The sequence below is a fragment of the Mya arenaria genome, chromosome 8, assembly GCF_026914265.1.
Source record: "Mya arenaria isolate MELC-2E11 chromosome 8, ASM2691426v1".
Taxonomy (NCBI): Eukaryota; Metazoa; Mollusca; class Bivalvia; order Myida; family Myidae; genus Mya; species Mya arenaria.
The window spans coordinates 44,394,858-44,414,021 of record NC_069129.1 but is presented as its reverse complement, the minus strand read 5'-3'; the positions used below and the strand labels follow the sequence as shown (position 1 = coordinate 44,414,021).

General features: G+C 35.9%; 2 protein-coding genes and 1 long non-coding RNA gene across 3 annotated transcripts; all 3 read left to right on the top strand.

Moving 5' to 3' along the window:
* The first annotated feature begins 5,870 nt into the window (after nucleotides 1-5,870).
* Nucleotides 5,871-8,868, top strand: LOC128245105 (uncharacterized). The gene is made up of 3 exons (XR_008263054.1): nucleotides 5,871-6,011; nucleotides 8,340-8,479; nucleotides 8,826-8,868. It is a non-coding gene; the product is annotated as an uncharacterized LOC128245105 (long non-coding RNA).
* A 4,597-nt stretch (nucleotides 8,869-13,465) lies between these two features.
* Nucleotides 13,466-14,987, top strand: LOC128244229 (zinc finger MYM-type protein 1-like). Its single transcript, XM_052962246.1, has 2 exons — nucleotides 13,466-13,608; nucleotides 14,078-14,987. Exons 1-2 carry the CDS (start codon nucleotides 13,466-13,468, stop codon nucleotides 14,985-14,987), a joined length of 1,053 nt encoding a protein of 350 aa, XP_052818206.1.
* A 39-nt stretch (nucleotides 14,988-15,026) lies between these two features.
* On the top strand, nucleotides 15,027-17,091 carry LOC128244228 (52 kDa repressor of the inhibitor of the protein kinase-like). Its single transcript, XM_052962245.1, has 3 exons — nucleotides 15,027-15,377; nucleotides 15,792-15,923; nucleotides 16,486-17,091. Exons 1-3 carry the CDS (start codon nucleotides 15,027-15,029, stop codon nucleotides 17,089-17,091), a joined length of 1,089 nt encoding a protein of 362 aa, XP_052818205.1.
* Nucleotides 17,092-19,164: the final 2,073 nt, after the last annotated feature.

The window sequence follows — 19,164 nt, the reverse complement described above, 5'->3', positions numbered from 1 at the left end:
GCCCACCACATTGCCAAATATATTCTATGAAGTACTAAGCTTACTACAAGTTCAATCAAAACATGTATGTGCAATAGATGCATGTACATTGTATCCAGGAAGAACATCAGTGATTCACCTTCATCTCTAAATCAGTTCGCTCTTGGGGCGCAGGACCCCCACCTGTCCCGGCAGCAAAATGCCTCCTCTTCATCTCTTTCTTCTTTGCTGCAGACTGAAAACATTTTTAAAAATATTTACATCCCTACCATCATGAACCAGATTTAAAAATCGTGCATATATATGAACTGAAGTCACAACCAACATTAAAACCGAAATACCAAGGGCAGATCCAGGAGTTGACTTTAGAGGGTGTGTAACTTAAGAGGCCCAACATTTTGACATGCGCCCCAACCTATGAACCGACAGAATATTGCATAAACTATTTGCATGTGTGTTTGAGGTTACCAACTCAAACTTGTAACAATTTGTCGTAAGGAGTGCACATTTTGTGTAGGTTTTATACCGGTAACTTCTTTTATCTCCCATACACAAATAAAAAGTAAATTTAGGTGATTTTAAAAAGGGGGTGCAGATGCTCCCCACCCCCACCCTTCCCTCAAAATCCGCTTGTGAATCCAAACTTTCAAATCTGTCCACTTCTTTTTCAGCTGCTCTATACTCCTTAACGGTCCTACTGCACTGATCCTGAATAAAAACAAAACAATAATTGATGATTACATTTAGAAAATATTAATTGAATAATTGAGTAGTGCGATTAAATGATAGGTGACAAGATGCATTTCTAAACAGAATCCGAAATAAAACAGTGACATAACTAGGGAATAAAATTTTCATTTCTTACCAATACAGCTTACGTTTAGGTAAACTGGAAACTTAACCTTAGGTTTAAAATCAATCCTTCCACGTAGTTTTTAAAATGAAAGTAGCAAATCCTTACTCTTCAAGCAATTCGTCCCATTTCGTATTGCACCCTTGCTTAGTAACGTCAGGTCCAAGTCCCCCATAGAAAAGAAAACAGAATAATTAATACAGAAGTCGACTCTTCGTCGATACTCCAATTCGTTTGTTTTCAATATTTATGCAAAAAGCTACAGAAACATGCTCAGTAGCAAAAAGTGTATACATAAACCCGGTTTAGTGGCAATGGGCAAACGCCAAAGACATAGAACACAAAATCACAAACAAGAAACAGAGAACAGCACAAAACTCTACAAACAGCACAGTGCATAAATACTATATATATAATCCACCACCTGCACTTAACATAATGACCAGTGCCACATTTTCAGATCTGTTTGATACTGCTTCAATTAGTCTGTCCAACAATTAAATCCACAGCGCCGTTTTTAAGAAATGATCTGTGTTATTTACATTTTCCATCTTCTGCCATGTCAGAGTCACTACAATTTTATCATGTGCTTCAGGGGGTTTAAATAAGACCTGAGCCAAGATTTGGAAATGCTCAGTCTAGATGAATTACTCTTACTTGTCTAAAATATGATGGTCACTTAGATTAGTCGGAATAAATATAATTGTAGTTCTTCTTAGTCTTCGAATAATTGCAGTGAGGAATGCTGTATTTACAATATATCCACGTTTAAATTGCTGCTGCAATGAAAGTTAATAGTGAAACACTAGATCTTGTTGCCATTTGTAAAATATTGAAAACAGATTTTCATGTGATTCAATCAAAACATTTTCATTTATAACTTAGAACCTTCCTTTTTTCGCAAATAAAAAGCATTTGACATAATTGTATGATCAATTTGGTAAGAAATGTACATTTTTTTTGCTTCGCTCGCCTCTGATTTGCCTTAAATATATATAAAAAAAAAATCGCTCGCTCGCTCCTGGTTTTGGCAAAATCCGTAGAAGAAACGATCAATTTGTTGCGGCCTTATATCCACGGTTTAAATAAAATCCAAGCAATTAGGGTACGCAACTACCTGCTGGAAAGATTTTAATTCTACGAATTTTCTTTAAATCATCACCATTAAATTGGGATGAGCAGTACTATTGGCACTAAGCGATTTAAGTCTACTATTGTTCTTTGATATACTATCATAATGACCATACACATTTTGAGAAAGTTTTGCTTAATTTATGGTATCTGAAACCCTCCTTTAGAAGGTTTTTCGACATAAGTCTATGTTGGCATGAATGTAGCAGTATGGCATAGATCTACGTTTTATTGCCTTTTTGATGGTTTACATGACCTCATTTAATTAATCGAGAATTTTACAAAACGCAATTGTTAGCTCCTGGAACAACATTGCAAAATACTGATAAACTTCATCATTGTTGTATATATTATGATTTTTATTATATCGAAAATGGTATTTTACCTGTGTATAGATAACTTAAAACCTCATCGGAATCTTTTTTTTAGAAAATATCGCTTTAAGAAACATTAAAATTGCTGTTTCAAAATTACGTATTTGTTCTCATGATTTAAGAATTTTATACTGGTAGATATTATAGACATACATTGTTCAGGGACGCTGTTTTTAGACTGTCGGCTGCAAGCCGACAGTCTTTAGAGAGCGGTATTTCAGAAACGCAACTAGTCGCCTGACACGACATATTGAACATGAATATATTAATACACACCACCTGCGTAGCAACAGAACTACTTACGTGAATATGGGGCGTCAAGTACCTGCTTATGTGTATTTAACGCGTTATTGCCTTTTTTATGACAAACATTGCGTGTTACTCTTAGTATAGTTGTACCGTTGCAATTTGGTGAGTTTTATTGAACAAAATAATGAAAAATAATGAAAATATAGCATTTACATACGAAGTCATTTTACCCTACATCCAATAGTTAGCTACACCACATGTTTGCACCCCGTGTGACGTCACACATATCCCGGCATTCAAGACTGACCCGGCAAACCCCGGCAAAGAACTTATTTTATGAATGAAAGCTATTAAGAAATAAATCATACGCGGTTAAAGAGTTCTTGCCATGTAATATTTTGTGAAATAGCTTTTATGTTTCAAATGATTTTTTTCAGCAGCAATCGAACTATTGTATTTGTTTGAGTAAATTATTGGGATTATACCTATCAGTGTGTCAACGTTATGCCTATTGTTATTTTGGACTATAGGGTGTAGTTTTTAAAGTCCTACGCAATATGGCGGCGATTATGCGGAAATGAAATTGAATGTTACTTCGAACACGTTCTTCTACAAAATAACGGACCTGTATTTAGTGCTATTGCTTTAACATCAATCGAAGCAAAAATGGCAACAATGTATGCGTCTAAAAATGTTAAATTTAGATGGAGACAATCCAGAAATGAGCTGCCAGGAAGTGATTGATTTCCGACACGAAGGTACATGTACATTAGTCTGAAATAATAGACGTGTTATACGGGATTCTTCCAATCCCTAACGTCTAAACAGTTTTGTGCAAAAAGCGGGGGTGTTTGAAAAATATTGAAATTGTATTAAGTGAAGTATTTTATGGTTGAAATGGATAATAAAGTAAAGATTTATATTCATATTTTACCATGGAAGTGCAAACTTAAGCTATTTTGCAAAAAAACAAGCATTTAATGCATTAAAACACATTATTCACCTTTTCATTAAAAGGAAAGTTGACTGACACAGACAACAATTATGCCAAGTGGAACAACTTGACCCAATCGTAATAATTCGGCCTCCGACAAGCTTCGAGATAATACAATCGTAACAACTCGGCCTTGGCCGAACAATCTGAACACCTCAGCCAGTATCCAACAGGGATTGTCTATCTCGAAGCTTACCAAAGATGGCGAGTTGTTACAATTGATGGCCGAAATGTTCCGATTGTTGTAAAATTGTGAACTGCAGCCTTGCAGGTGCCCTTCATGTATATATTGTTATGTTTTGACAGAATGAAAGGAGGAAAAAAACATCAAACTCATAATTATTTGCTTGATATTACTTTTTGGTTACGGAATTTATATAAAATAACATTATCTGGTAATATTTCTTGGTTTTATGATATGTTATAGATGCAATATGCTTTAACCCGGAATCCCGATCGGAATAACTACCCACTTTTCGTACAAAACAATTTGTATGTGAAGGATTCGCTCTATCAAAAATCGTAAAAAAATCTGTCAACGAACAACATTTGGACTAGAAGGTACATCTAGCTGATCTACATCTCTTATTCTAAATATTTGTAAGTTGACGGACTCTTTTTACGATTAAAAAAAATGTATATATACATATATATATGGCAAATCCTTCACTACAACATCTTCATGTTACTTTCAATTCAGAGTTGATTATTCACTAAAATTATTTCGCATTTTTAATTGTTGTTTAACCTGAAACGTCTCAACCATCAAAAAAGAACATATATGCTTCAATAGTCTAAAAAAATAGACGTGTTATATGGGATTCTTCCAATCCTTACGTCTAATCGGGTTTGTGCAAAACAGGGTGGGGGTTGAAAGATATTGAAATCGTAATTAGATAAGTATTATATGTTTGAAATAGATATTAAAGGTTTATATTCGTATTGTAGTTATTACCATGTAAGTGCAAAGATTTTTTTCACAAAACAAGCATTTAATGCATTTAAACACAACCATTTTAATCTATGTAAATCTATGCACCGCAGCCTTGCAGGTAGTCCAAATAATTGTACGTTGACGGATTTTTTTTAGATTTTTGATATGGCAAATCCTTCACGTACAAATTGTTTAGTATCAAAAGTGGGTAGTTGTTCCGATCAGGATTCCGGGTTAAAGCATATAGCGTCTATAAAATATCATAACAACAAGAAATATTACCAGATAATGTTATTTTATATTAGTTCCGTACGCAAAAAAATAAATATCCAACTTATAATTATGAGTTTGACGGCTTTTTTTCATTTCATTCTGTCAAAACATAACGATATATACATGAAGGGCACCTGCAAGGCTTTTAGGGCACAGTTTTAAATCGCTCGGAACATTTCGGCCATGGCCGAGTTGTTACGATTGTATAACGAGGTCTATCTCGAAGCTTTGTCGGAGAAGGCCGAGCTATTACGATTGTATCGAGTTGTTCCCCTTCGCATAATTGTTGTCTGTGTCAGTCAGCTTCCGTTTTATTGGAAAGGTAAACAACTTGTTTTAATGCACTAAATGCTTGTTTAGTGCAAAATAACATTTCACTTACATGGTAAAATATGAATATAACTCTTTATGATCAATTTCAACCATAAAATACTTCACTTAAAACAATTTCAATATTTTTAAAACACCCCCGTTTTTTGCACATTCCCGTTTAGACGTTAGGGATTGGAAGAATCCCGTATAACACGTCTATTATTTTAGACTACCTTGCAGGTGATCTTCATGTAAAACAGTTTATATCATTATGTTTTGACAGTATGAAATGAAGAAAAACACTCATCAAACTCATAATAATTCGTCAGCTTTTATTTTTTGTGTACATAACTCATATTTTAGATATATATAATTATCTGACCCGGAATCCCAATCGGAATAGCTACCCACTTTTGGTACAAAAAAATTGTATGTGAAGGATATGCCATTTCAAAATTTGTAAAAAGATCAGTTAAGTTACTATTATTTGGACTAGTGCTTCAAGTGTTTGATTTATTGTCTCTATAATGTATAATGCACCTGTCAATTGTAGAGCCTGCCTAAAAATCAGTTACCCAGTTAGTTCAGTTTGACAGATCTCCATGCAAGTGTTCACATGGTCGTGGGTTCAAGCACCATACCAGTAGCATCTTTTCTCAAATGTTTACTTTAGAACCCATCATCCAGGAGTAAACAATTATGATTTTTTTATTAAATATTACAGGCCATGTTCTTTTGTAAACTTTCATCATCTGATACAATCAACTGGAACAAAGCTGAAATGGCTGCCTGACCTGACTTAAAAATTGGATTGCAGTACATCAGACTAGAAGATTACAAGTATTGAGGTGGACAAAATGAAACCTGAGCCTACCAAAGCTGACAGATTGCACAAGAAACACATAAATGCAGGTATTTACTGAGATATTGTAATTATTTTTTGAAACTTCTCATTCATTTAGGAAGTTTAGTTGAAACAGAGTTGGCAAAAAAATGAACAAAGGTATATACATTTTGAATTCTAATTCAAATGAGAACTTTACTGGCCAGCACAGAATTGTAAAATGGTAGTCTACCAATATAAATGTGCCTGGTTCGAATCAGTAAAGCTGATGAATGTACTGGTTGTGTAGCCAGGATGTGAGTAGGTCTACTCTTGGCTGATAATGCATATCATATGTTTAAGCTGCACTCTCACAGATTGTCTGTTTTACCAACTCTTTTTTTATACCCCCACAAACGAAGTTTGAGGGGGTATATAGGAGTGAGCTTGTCGGTCGGTCTGTCGGTCGGTCTGTCGGTTTTCATGGTTTCCAGACGATAACTCATGAAAGGCTAGACAGATTTGAAAAATTTTTGGTACACAGGTGTAACATCAGAAGATACAGGTCAAGTTCGATATTGGGGCTGGTGGGGCCAAGGTCAAGGTCACTGTTACTAAAAATAGAAAAACGGTTTCCGGACGATAACTCATGAAAGGCTTGACAGATTTGAAAATTTGGGTACACAGGTGTAACATCAGAAGATACAGGTCAAGTTCGATATTGGGGCTGGTGGGGCCAAGGTCAAGGTCACTGTTACTAAAAATAGAAAAACGGTTTCCGGACAATAACTCATGAAAGGCTTGACAGATTTGAAAAATTTTTGGTACACAGGTGTAACATCAGAAGATACAGGTCAAGTTCGATATTGGGGCTGGTGGGGCCAAGGTCAAGGTCACTGTTACTAAAATTAGAAAAACGGTTTCTGGACGATAACTCATGAAAGGCTAAACGGATTTGAACAATTTTTGGTACACAGGTGTAACATCAGAAGATACAGATCAAGTACGATATTAGCGCTGGTGGGGTCAAGGTCACTGTTACTAAAAATAGAAAAATGGTTTCCGGACGATAACTCATGAAAGGCTTGACAGATTTGAACATTTTTTGGTACACAGGTGTACATTTCAGAAGATACAAGTCAAGTTCGATATTGGGGCTGGTGGTGCCAAGGTCAAGGTCACTGTTACTAAAAATAGAAAAATGGTTTCTGCTTCATAACTTTAATTGGGCATGAGATATTGTGATGAAACTTGCTGTATAGGCAGCCTCTGTGAAGACAATGCTTGTGATTGAAAATGGGGCCAGTGGAGTAAAGGTTTTTGTGCACTGTTACGAAAATTGAAAAACGGTTTCCGGACAAACAATACATGCATGATAAAAGAAGATGCAGTGTGCAGTAACCTTGGAGTTATGGCCTCTTTTCAAAGGAATGGTTTGCCATTCCTGTGTCCAGGCGGCATTTGGGGGTATTTGTCACTCCTGTGACAGCTCTAGTTATTTCTTGGTCTTGTAATGAATTATTTTATGCGAATTTCTGAACACTGGACATAACAGACAACTGGAAAAAGGGGATCGCTGCTTTCTTATATTAATTCAGTCAAAAAAGACAACTGAAAATATTGGAACGCTGTTTTCTTATTTTAATACGGTCAAAAGATGATGTTCTGTGCCAAAAATCTCATTATTAGTAAAGCGTTAGTAATGCTTTTAACCATAAAACCAATAGTTACAAATGTAAATATAAGAAACGTGATCTTATCTTTTGTCAGCAGTCTTATTTCATCAGTTTTCATACTGCTTTTAATTAGCTTATTCCAAGCCAAAAAGTAAAAGAAGTTGTCAAAACCTTCAATCTGTGACTGAGAGTGCAGCACTCTTACAGATTGAATGTTTTGACTACTTTATTTATTTTTTGTCTTGGAACGGGCCAATTTATGTGAAAATGCATGTTAACCATTCATATAAGATTGCCTACAATAAATTTGTCAGAAAATGTTTATATTTAAGTTCAAAATGTTTTATGCATTTTTCTTAAACCGTTAGTAACGCTTTAACCCATAAAACCTTTGTTTTCGACCTGAAATATGGAAGTCTGCAATCTAGTATTTTGTCAGTAGTCTTATATCACTGGTTTGCAGATATTTTAGCAAAAAAATAGGTCATTCCAAGACAAAAAATACAAAAGTTGTAAAAACAGTAAATCTGTGAGAGTGCAGCTTTAAATTACTAAATGTTTTGATTTGGCTCAATTTTCACCTAAAATCTTATAGTTTTGTGGCATCTAAATGGTTTTTTTTAACAACATTACATGTGCATATGTATATATTTGTTCTTAAATTTGTAATTTAGATAGGAAGATTCATTCTCTGGAAAGTAGAAATGAGCATGTTACATACTGTTATCACTGCCATGACAGAAACCATATTGAGGAGCTGGTCAACCTGTAGGAAGAATTGCGCTATTGGTTAGAGCAGCACTATTACCCAGCCATACACCAGCACTTAGTTTGTCATAGGGAGCATTTCTGAGCAGTTATGGAGACCACTAACTATGCAGGTATTTCATAATCAAAATCTTGGTTTATATATTTTTTTTATAATTTAGCATCTGTTGAGAAGAAATTTATTTCTAGATTGAAGGCACACACTATAGATTGATGCCCAAAAATATATTTCTTATTTTAATGCATTATCATGTCTAACTCATTTGACTTAAATGATCAAAGCAAAAGAAATGCAAAAAATTAATCTGCAGATATACAAATGTAAGCTTTTTTAAAATTGAAAAAAAATGCATTAATTTATATGAACCCTTTAAAACAAAGACATTTCCTAAATCCAATAAAAAATAATTGAATATTGATGCAGAGTTCAGTTAGAATATAATATATCTTTTTTTGCAGTTGTTGCAGTGAAACTTGCACCAGTGTGTTTTCTGTGGAGATAGTGTCCAGCAATGAAGACCCAACTCAAGATCTGACCTTGTAAGGCCAATATGAAATAACTGTGTGGGAAAATGGGAAAAACCTGCAGTCAGGAATGCACGGAAATCATCAAAAGAACAGTGTTAAATTAATCTTGAATAACTTGACATTTATTTTGTTTGACATATTTATTCATGGTGCAGTGAAAACATTTTTTTGCTCATGGTTATTTAAATTTAGAATTGATAGGAGGGAACATCACTATGTAGTTTCATGTTCATAGTCAGATCAAAACCCATGTACATGCCCAAATGAGCATTCGAAAATATCAAAATGGTACTTGTTGTATGTAGTGTAAGTTAATTAACATAATAAACAAAAATATTTAATCAATTTCAATTTATTATGCCCCTTTCAAAGAAGAGGAGTATATTGCTTTGCACATGTTGGCCGCTACGTCCGTCTGTCTGACAGTAGACCAAAGCTTTTCCGGTTGATAACTCTACAATTCCTAGACCTATTGTCAAACTTGACATGAAAGTTTGGTTTAACCAGTAGATGACCCCTTTTGATTTTAGGGGTAATATGGTCAAAGGTCACAGTGACCTTGAACAGGAAGGTGTCAAACCATACATCTGACTGATAAGTTGACAATGCCTGCACCTATGGCCCTCAAACTCAACATGGAGGCTAAGTCTGACTATTAGAAGATCCTGTTGATTTAAGGGGTCATTGGGTCAAAAGTCAAGGTCACAGTGACCTTGAATGCTAAAAGGTTGTACTAATAATGACTGGACAAAGCCTGCACCCATGGCCTTTGAACAACTTGACTTTGGGGTTGGGCCTGACCAGTAGGTGAGCCCTATTGATTTGTCACAGACCATTGAACGCAAAAAGCTTGCCTGTGTGACAACTCGACAAAGTCTGCACCCATAGCCTTCAAACTTGAAATTTATGTTTGGGGTGACCAGCAGATGACCCCTTTGGATTTGGAGGTCAAGGTCACATCTCCAATATTGGTCATTAAAACTATGTCATTTACTTATTCCCTGCTGCTAAGAGGATACATGTTTATCAGCAAATATCAGCCATCATCTGAATATGAGTGAAAACTGTACCAACTACCCTCATACTTTGAATAGCATAATCTTAAAACTGCCTCAAAGGCATCTTTTGTCAATGAAAAACCAGCTGTCATTTGGGTCCATGCATATTTCATTCAATTGTCCAGATATTCTTGACAACATGGCGCTAATTAATGCTGCAGGTTTGAAATTTAAGACATTAGGTTTTTTTCTTCAGCACCATGCAGATTTATTAACACTTTTATAATAAAACAAACTAGAAAACAAATTTTAAAGATATTAGTTTTTTTCATGGTATGATGCCACAGCACCATGCAGATTTGTTTTTACTTTTATATCAAAGAAAGTAACTCGAGCACAAATTTTGTAGATATGTGGACTCTGTTGATAGAAGTTCTGGGAGGCATTTTTAGGCTTGAAAGAGCATCATTTTAAAGTTATATTTTTATTATGTCCCTTAAATCTTGGGTATAGTTTGTATTGTATTTGCATTTTAAAGACATTGGCTTCAACAGACCCTAATGAAATGAAGGAATGTAATTGCTTACTGAAACTGTTATAAGCGACGTCATAAATTGAAGCAATTTTAACATAATGAATATGCATTTAACAAATTTAAAGCGGTTCAAAATTAGGAAATTTGAATTAAGAATCTTGTAGGCCATTGGATACATGATTAAGTAGGGCCAATATATTTGTGCTTATTATAATCACATTTATCCTTCTTCATCTACCTTAAAGAGTGTTCATCATTTGTATGAAATCATTTGATCACGTTTCATTTGAAAGAACTTTGCGGTAGTGTTTGCTTGCTTCAGTGACGTCACCGACAGTCTTGCAGCGCTTTCAGCGCTTTGATTTATATCATCATCAATACTTGCCAAAGGCCAGAGTTTATGCGATGGTACTGTGTACGCCGTATGTGCATCCGTAAATAATTGCTTGTGAACACGATATAGTCTTCAGTTTTGATTGTATCTCAATAAAACTTGTACAGTGTATAGATGTCCATCAGAGCTTGATTCCTTTCGAAAATTATTTTTAGCTTACTTAGACAAGTTTACATGTAAAGTCAATGAAACAGCTATGCATACACTTGCTATTTTGATTAAGGCATAATTTAATGGTATGCTACCGTGTGTTTTTTCAAATTATGCCACTGGGATAAAAACTTGCACTGTTCCGCGGTCACAAATTTCCTGGACACTTATTTAAGAAATATTTTCAAAAACTTCTTGTGTCAAACCACAAGGCTCATACATTTGATATTTGTTGTGGAGAATCATATGATGACTATTAAGCAAAGCTGGTCCCCCCTTTTGACTTTTTTATTCTTAAGCTAAAGCAATGATACTTGGACCATGTGTACAGTTTTCAAACGAGGATCAATGTTGTCCTCGGATGACTTTGACCTTTTTTTATTTCTAAAGCTACAGAAAAAAAATCTGACCATGAGTACAGTTTTGAAAGCATTTTTTGTAATATAATGACTAAATCTAAAAATAAAAAGAGAAAAGATAGAAATAGTAGTGACAATGAAACCAATATCCGGAAAATATGTAAACAAAGAGGCCCGTCCGGAGATTCGGACACTGGAATTACATCAGTAAGTGATATTCTAAACAGGACTAATTCTGTGCTTTACGGTGATTAGAATTTAGACGGTAGTGTATTTTTGAGCACAGTTAGTGGAGTTACAAAGGTCAGTACAGCCATGGCAGAAAGCAGCAGTGAACCTACAAACCGGGACTTGTTGAATGCCGTGAATGGTAGGCATGAAACCGTAGAAAAAAAGTTAGGGGCCATTGAATCCTTAGAAAAAAGAATGGCATCTTTTGAGGTCGACATAAAAAAGTTGTGGGTAGCGCTGGATGACCGAGTGAAGAAAGTTGACGCGAGAGTAATACGTCTCGAAGACAAGGTGGAGGGGGTCGATATGCACGCGGCTGTCCTGACAGAGCGGATGCAGAATCTGGAAAAGGAGAGAGATACTCTGCGTGACGACGTCTCATATCTGCAGTCTCAATCTATGAGAAACAACTTGGTTTTCACCGGGGTGCCCGAGGATAACACCGACGGGAACGAGCAAGCGGAAGCGACAGAGCGGAAGCTGCGTCGGCATCTCCAGGACGCCTTCAAGATCGCCCGTGAGGTAGCGGACAGTATTTGTTTTGAGAGGGTTCACCGGTCACCAGGTTCCCCAGTTGCGGGCAAGACCAGGAATATAATTGCAAAGTTTTCTTTTTTCAAAGACCGGGAAATAGTTCGTAAATCATGGAAACAGCTTGATGGGACCCAGTTTCGGGTTTTTGAACAATTCCCCCCGGATGTCATTCAGAAAAGAAGGAAGCTGGTTCCCCAGATGAAAGAGGCGAGGCGGCTGGGTAAAAGGGCTTACCTAACCTACGACACCCTCTACATCGACGGAACTGCTGTGAGGGCATAGGGGCACGACGGCGGTGAGGTGTCCATCCTGTCGTGGAACATCAATGGTTTAACTGATTGTAAAAAGAGCAATACTGATTTTACTGATTTGATTAGTTCATTTGTTATTTGTTTTTTATATGAAACTTGGACAAATTCATCTAGTAACGTTAATTTAAGCGGTTATAGTTCGTTTAATTTCTACAGAAAATTTCAACACAAAAACGCCCGTAGAAATAGCGGTGGTATCGTTATTTACTTTAAAGACCATCTAGCAAACGGCATTCAAATTGTAAAAAACCATTATGATAGCATTATCTGGCTAAAACTAGATCGTAATTTCTTTAATACTGAAGAGGATGTATATATTTGTGCATCTTATATATGGGGCGAAGGTTCGCCAGTTTACAATACATTTAACGTAGATCTATTTGAAATTCTAGAAAATGACATCACATATTTTTCTGAATTTGGTAAAATATTTTTATCTGGTGATTTTAATAGCCGTGTAGGCAACAAATGCGATTTTATTACACATGATAATGTTAATACTTTTTTTGACGACCTAGACTATGTCCCTGATTATGCCTCTGTTAGGGCCTCTGTTGAAAATGTACATAATAGTCATGGGATTAAATTGCTAGATCTTTGTAAATCAACTTGTATTCGCATTTTAAACGGTAGAATTGGTGGCAGTTGTAAACATACTTTTTATTCTCATAACGGATCTTCCGTAATTGATTACTTATTGACCCATGAACAGGCGCGTAGCTCCTATAAGGCACAGCTGGCCCGGGCCTTAAAAATATTTTCAAATAGTCAAAAATGAAATTTAAAAAAAATGCGAAAAATGTAATAAAAATGAAGACAGAGGGGGGTGAGGGCTACATCCACAACTTTTTAAAGACCTTCAATCAGTTAAGTCTCATATGAACTTTTAATTGCGGTTGTCGCCTTGTCGGGTCAATATTATGTCCGTAAAATGTGAACGCACTTTTTACGCGAAGTATAGATTTAGTTCGACAACAGTTGTTTCCCTTTTTTGCAACAGCGCTTTATCGTAACGAAACTCAGTATCCGAATGATGTTTACAAAGCGGCAAATTCCAAAATGGCAAGTTCGGACAATTTCAACCCGCCCTACCCCGACCTTTTTACCAAATCTGGATCCATTGTCAAACTTGATGAACAAGAGAAACTGAGTTTGTTTACCGTGTCCTGGCTTGAGGCACATGCCTATACGTTTCCGTCAAGGTAAATTTGACACTTTTATGCAAATGCTAATGACATTCACATTGAATTTAATTATTATTTAACCCAATGTGTTTCCTTTGAAACGTCATTTTTTTTAAACAAAAGAAACTAGATCTATATTTGAAACCATTATGCGATGTGTTAAGAGAAAAAAAGAACTTAAATAATAGGATAAGGGAGAGTTGCTATTTTGTTTTTATTAAGTATACTACTCATATAAAGTAACGCACCAAGTTTAATGGGTGAACTTTTGTTTTCGGTAAGCTTGTCTGAGATGGTAAACTGACGACTTTTCTGTTTTTCTTTCGATTAAAATTATTGGAAAAACAAATACATATAGTTTGTTAAAATAAAACGCATGTCGATGTGTTCTTAATTTCTTATGTAGATTTCCGCGTGATTTGTTTCAAAAATAGTCCTCATTGTAGGCCTTATTGTATCAAATGACATAATTATTCTTGATTTACAGGCTTATTGGTGGTAAACTCAGAGCATTTAACGCAAAGTGGTTGAACGACTTCCCGTGGTTGAGGTACTCAGTAAATATGGACTCCGTGATGTGTGCCCCTTGCGTGATCTTGGATACAAGGAAGACCAGATGTTTTTCCACGCTCCCTTTTAATGATTGGAAAAATTTGTCAGCCAATGTTAATCGTCATCATATAGACAAAGTCCACAGAAATTGTGTCGCTATGGCGGAAAATTTCGTTGATGTCATGAAAGGGAAGAAGGAGTCTATTGTCTGTAAGCTATCTTCGTTTACCAAGGACTTGGTAAAAAGAAATAGACATATTCTTGGACAGATAATAAGAGTTATTTTGTTGCTTACCAAACAAAACATACCCGTTAGAGGCCACACGGAAGAAAGGAGTAATTTTATGGCGGTTCTCCAATCCCACGCGTTAAACGATCCCATACTCGCAGATCACCTCCGAAACGGAAAAGAAAATGCCAAATACACATCGCCTGATATACAGAATGAGATTATTACGTTATGTGCCGATCACGTTCTTCAGTGTATCCTCACACAGTGTAAAGAAGCCGGATATTTCGCCATCATGGCCGACGAAGCTACCGACTGCTCCACAAAAGAACAGTTATCTATATGCATTCGCTTTCTTACAGTCAACGAAGGACGTTATGAGCTTAATGAAAAATTCATTGGCTTTGTTACTTGTAGATCAATTAAGGGCGTTAATCTTGCTGAGGCCATTGTAGAGTATCTCCAAGACTGTGGATTGGACATCTTGAAACTGCGTGCCCAGTGCTATGACGGAGCGGGGAACATGGCAGGAAAATACAATGGATTTCAAGCACTGATACGGGAACGTGTACCACTTGCGAGCTACGTACATTGTAAGTCTCACTGTTTGAACTAGGCTTTGGTACATACATGTAAACTACAATGTGTTAGAACAATGATGAAAACAGTTCAGGATATTGGATTTGCATTTTCCTACTCTGCGAAACGTTTAGATGCATTCGCTACTGAGCTGTCTCAGGATCCTGTATCACGTGCCCAGATGGATGGTCGCCAGAAGTTGAAGACTCTCTGCGAAACGCGATGGATGAGTCGCACGGACGCTCTCACAACGTTCACACAGGCATTTGCAGTTGTCGTCCATGCCTTGGAAACATTGGAAGCAGATGGTGACGATAAAGCAGGAGAACACGTGCGTGCAATCCTGAGATTCGAGTTTATCCTTACACTCGTGGCATGTGAACAGGTACTCAGCTCCCTCGTTGGATTGACTGCAATCTTACAGGAGGTAAACTTCATTTAAAAAACGTATTACATGTATATAATAATACAAAGCAATAAATACACATAGACTAGTCATTCGTAAACTAATACTTAATTTAAAAAAAAGTCAGAAATTAAACAATATTTCGTATTTTGCGTTTCAAAATACGAAGATCGTTTGGTCTTGCCAGGTCCGATATACACTGTATAATAATATGAAAATATCACACATATTGCAATTTAAACTGACCAGGGTGTACGTCTGTAGCAAATATGTCATCGCCATGGTCTATCTCATTCTCAAAAAGATCTTTGCATGATTCACTTACATTCTGCATAAATATTAAAAAAAAACCTGGTGCTCGTTTAAACTAGAGCCTCATTTTTATTTGTTTTGATGGGTTTTTTTAACATATCAGGATTTTTTTTTAAATTTTAGGTTAGTATGGATTTACTTGAGGCTGTACGAGAGGCTGGTGTAGTCGTAGACATCTTGCGAGCCGAGCGAATGGATGAAACTGTGTTTGATGCCATTTTCCAGAAGGCAGCTGATATTGCTTTGGAGTTTCAAGTAAACAATTACATTTTGAATAATTATGATATTCTACTTTACTTAAACATCATTCTCGAGTTAGAATAAAGCTAGATCATCAATAGAAGGTATCGTTGATGGAATCCATCAACGAAACCTGCCAGGAACATGTGACTTGTTTTGAATGAGACCTCAGCAAAATATTAAGATAACGATCGCTGAAACTAAAAACAGAATGACAAAGTGGTCAACGTTCAGAATTACACAACCGAACATTTCTTGTTTGTGTGTGTGTGTTATATTCTGCTAGCTATAATCTCGTGTTGTTTTATATGCAGACGGATAGTTTCATAATCAGTTGTAAACATCGCCCCTCGTACATATATACATGTAGTTCTACCAAGTGTTTCTCACATAAACCCACGACCCTCATAAGTGAGAGGTTATAGCGGTTTACAACTCTAACCATTGCATTATGAAGCCGAGGCCGCGCAAAATTAAACAATTCCATGCTGTCCGCATCATAGAGTGTGTTTATTGATTACATGCTCAACTTACGTAACTATTATTCATTTAACGTAAGACATAATTACTTTATTAGATTGATGCAAGCGTGCCTCGCCAGAACCAACGTCAACGGAACAGGGCGAATTACCAAGTTGAAGACCCGAAGACATACTGGCGCATTGCTTTGTACAATGTTTTCGTCGATCACCTCATTGAAGAAGTATCTAGCAGGGTAATGGCCAACCAAGAACGGTTCTGTGCACAGTTGCTCTTACCAGTCCGGTTGAGGGATCTTGACGATGGTCAGACTGATGTTATTTATAACAGCTTTAAGGACGATATAGAATCGCCGAAAGAAGCGTTTGCTGACGAGGTTCGACGATGGAAAGTGCGTTGGACCAATGATGATATCCAAAAGCCTACTACGCTGCTAGCAACGCTGGATGCAACACCACGGACAGCCTATCCCGGCATTCATCGTGTGCTGTCGATACTCTGTGTAATGCCAGCCACGTCTGCATCGTGTGAGCGCTCGTTTAGCTCAATGCGTCGCATAAAGGCGTACCTTCGCAGTACTATGACTGGTGAAAGGTTGTCTAACCTGGGCATATTACACATTCACCGAGAGGCAGACGTTGACATCGACACAATCATCAACAAATTCGCGTCTGCCAAATGCAGAAACATGGAGTTTATTTAACTCTTACCGTAAATTATAAATTGGTAAATATTATGTGAAAGAAATTAAATATCGTAGTATAAGAATTAGGCGTTTTCAGAGTATTTTATTCTCAGGTTGTTTATGGCTTCTGGGGGGCTTCGCCCCCCACACCCCCTGACAAAGGGGTTACAGCCCCTTTGATCCCCAATCGGGCCTTAAGTTCAAAAACGGCCAGCTACGCCCCTGATGAATGTAAATTTTCATTGATATCCAACTTTACTATTGGCGATTTCAATGAATGGAGCGACCACGCTCCTATACAGTTTTCATTATATTTTAATAATTTCTCGAATAGTTACGATACATACACCCTATGTTAAATTTAAATGGGATAATACTCTACGTGAACAATTTCGCACTGGGATTATTACAAAATTACCTGTGTTCGATGATATTGTTGATTGTATAAACTGTTCAAATAGATTGTCAATTAATGATGTTTTAGATAGATTTACGGCTACAATCCGCAGTGTCGCGGACCCGTTATTTTCTAAACGTTGTACTTACTGCACACCCGTTAAGGATTCAAACGGGTAGATATAATCGTAATCGAATACAACGTGAAGAAAGACATTGTTTATGCTGTAACTCAAGAGATATAGAAGACGAATTTCATTTTATTTGTACGTGTACACGTTTTGAAACTATAAGAAAGAAATACATAAAACGGTATTATTATTTACGTCCGTCTGTTTTTAAGTTCATCGAACTGTTAAACACAAGAAATAAACAAGAACTTATAAAACTGTCCTTATTTGTCAAACAAGCTCTGAGTATTAGAAGATCAATTTTAAATATTGACTTATAATTATAATAGTTTTGTTCATCCTCACCTGATTTGCATATATATTTATTTATTTTTTTGAATGTATTTATGATTCTATTCCATAGTATGTATAACCTATGTCACACCATGTGTTTGTTTATTTATTATTCATATGTGGTTAAGAAGATGATGTACTTTGTACAAGTCTTAATAAAATATCTGTTCTGTTCTGTTCTTACAGTAACAAACCATTGTTTGATATTGATAGTTGTACGAAAAATGCAGATTGGTTTGATAATGAATGTGTTAATGCACGGCGATTATACCAAGAACCTTTACATATTTTTAATTCGATTAAAACCGATATTAATAGAGCTAGTCTCTGTGCACAAAAAAAGTCTTATAAAGATTTACTTCGTAAAAAGAAAAACTTTGCTTATCGTCAAAAAATGAAGGATATTGAGAATTTAAGAAAAAATAAACCTTGAGAATTTTGGAATTTTTTTAAATCAAAAAATAAAGTTAATAACTGTAATATCCCTTTGGAAGGTTTTAAAACATTTTTTAAAAATCTTAGCAACAATACGTTTGATTGCAATAACGACGAGGCTGAACAGTTTTGTTCAAGTAATGATTTTGATGAAGATAACTCTACATTTCCAGAGTTAGACCAACCTATTTCTATTATTGAAGTACGCAACGCAATAAAGCATTTAAAACGAAATAAATCGGCTGGTAGCGACTGTATATTAAAGGAGTACTTTATTGAATGCGCTGACATATTAACAAGCCACTTTTGTGATGTATTTAATAGCATTTTAGCGTCTGGTTTGTTTTTTCCAGAAAAGTGGACAGAAGGTGTCATCATCCCACTCCATAAAAAAGGTTCTGTTAATGATGTCAATAATTATAGAGGAATTACACTTGTTAGTTGTTTTTCAAAAGTATTTACAACAATTCTAAATAAGCGCATCGAGTCATTTTGTGAGGCTAATGCCACTATTTCGGATGCACAATTCGGATTTCGAAAAGGTTGCTCAACAGTTGACGCAATTTATATTTTAATGTCTATTGTGCAAAAATATATCAATGATAATAAAAGATTATATGTTATTTATGTCGACATGTTGAAGTGTTTTGATAGTATTTATCGCAATGCTCTGTGGCTTAAGTTGTATAAATCTGATATAAAAGGTAAATTACTTAGAATAGTGAAAGATATGTATGAAAATGTTAAATCGTGTGTGAAATCATGTACATCTTGCTCTGAATACTTTAGTTATGCC

What these genes read in the sequence shown, in the direction of transcription:
- LOC128244229 (XM_052962246.1), top strand. Translation starts at nt 13,466, where the DNA reads ATGGCAAGTTCGGACAATTTCAACCCGCCCTACCCCGACCTTTTTACC. An exon ending in GCCTATACGTTTCCGTCAAG is followed by an intron (nt 13,609 to 14,077) that starts GTAAATTTGACA and finishes CTTGATTTACAG; the next exon opens with GCTTATTGGTGGTAAACTCA.
- LOC128244228 (XM_052962245.1), top strand. Translation starts at nt 15,027, where the DNA reads ATGATGAAAACAGTTCAGGATATTGGATTTGCATTTTCCTACTCTGCG. An exon ending in TGACTGCAATCTTACAGGAG is followed by an intron (nt 15,378 to 15,791) that starts GTAAACTTCATT and finishes TTTAAATTTTAG; the next exon opens with GTTAGTATGGATTTACTTGA. An exon ending in ATATTGCTTTGGAGTTTCAA is followed by an intron (nt 15,924 to 16,485) that starts GTAAACAATTAC and finishes TTACTTTATTAG; the next exon opens with ATTGATGCAAGCGTGCCTCG.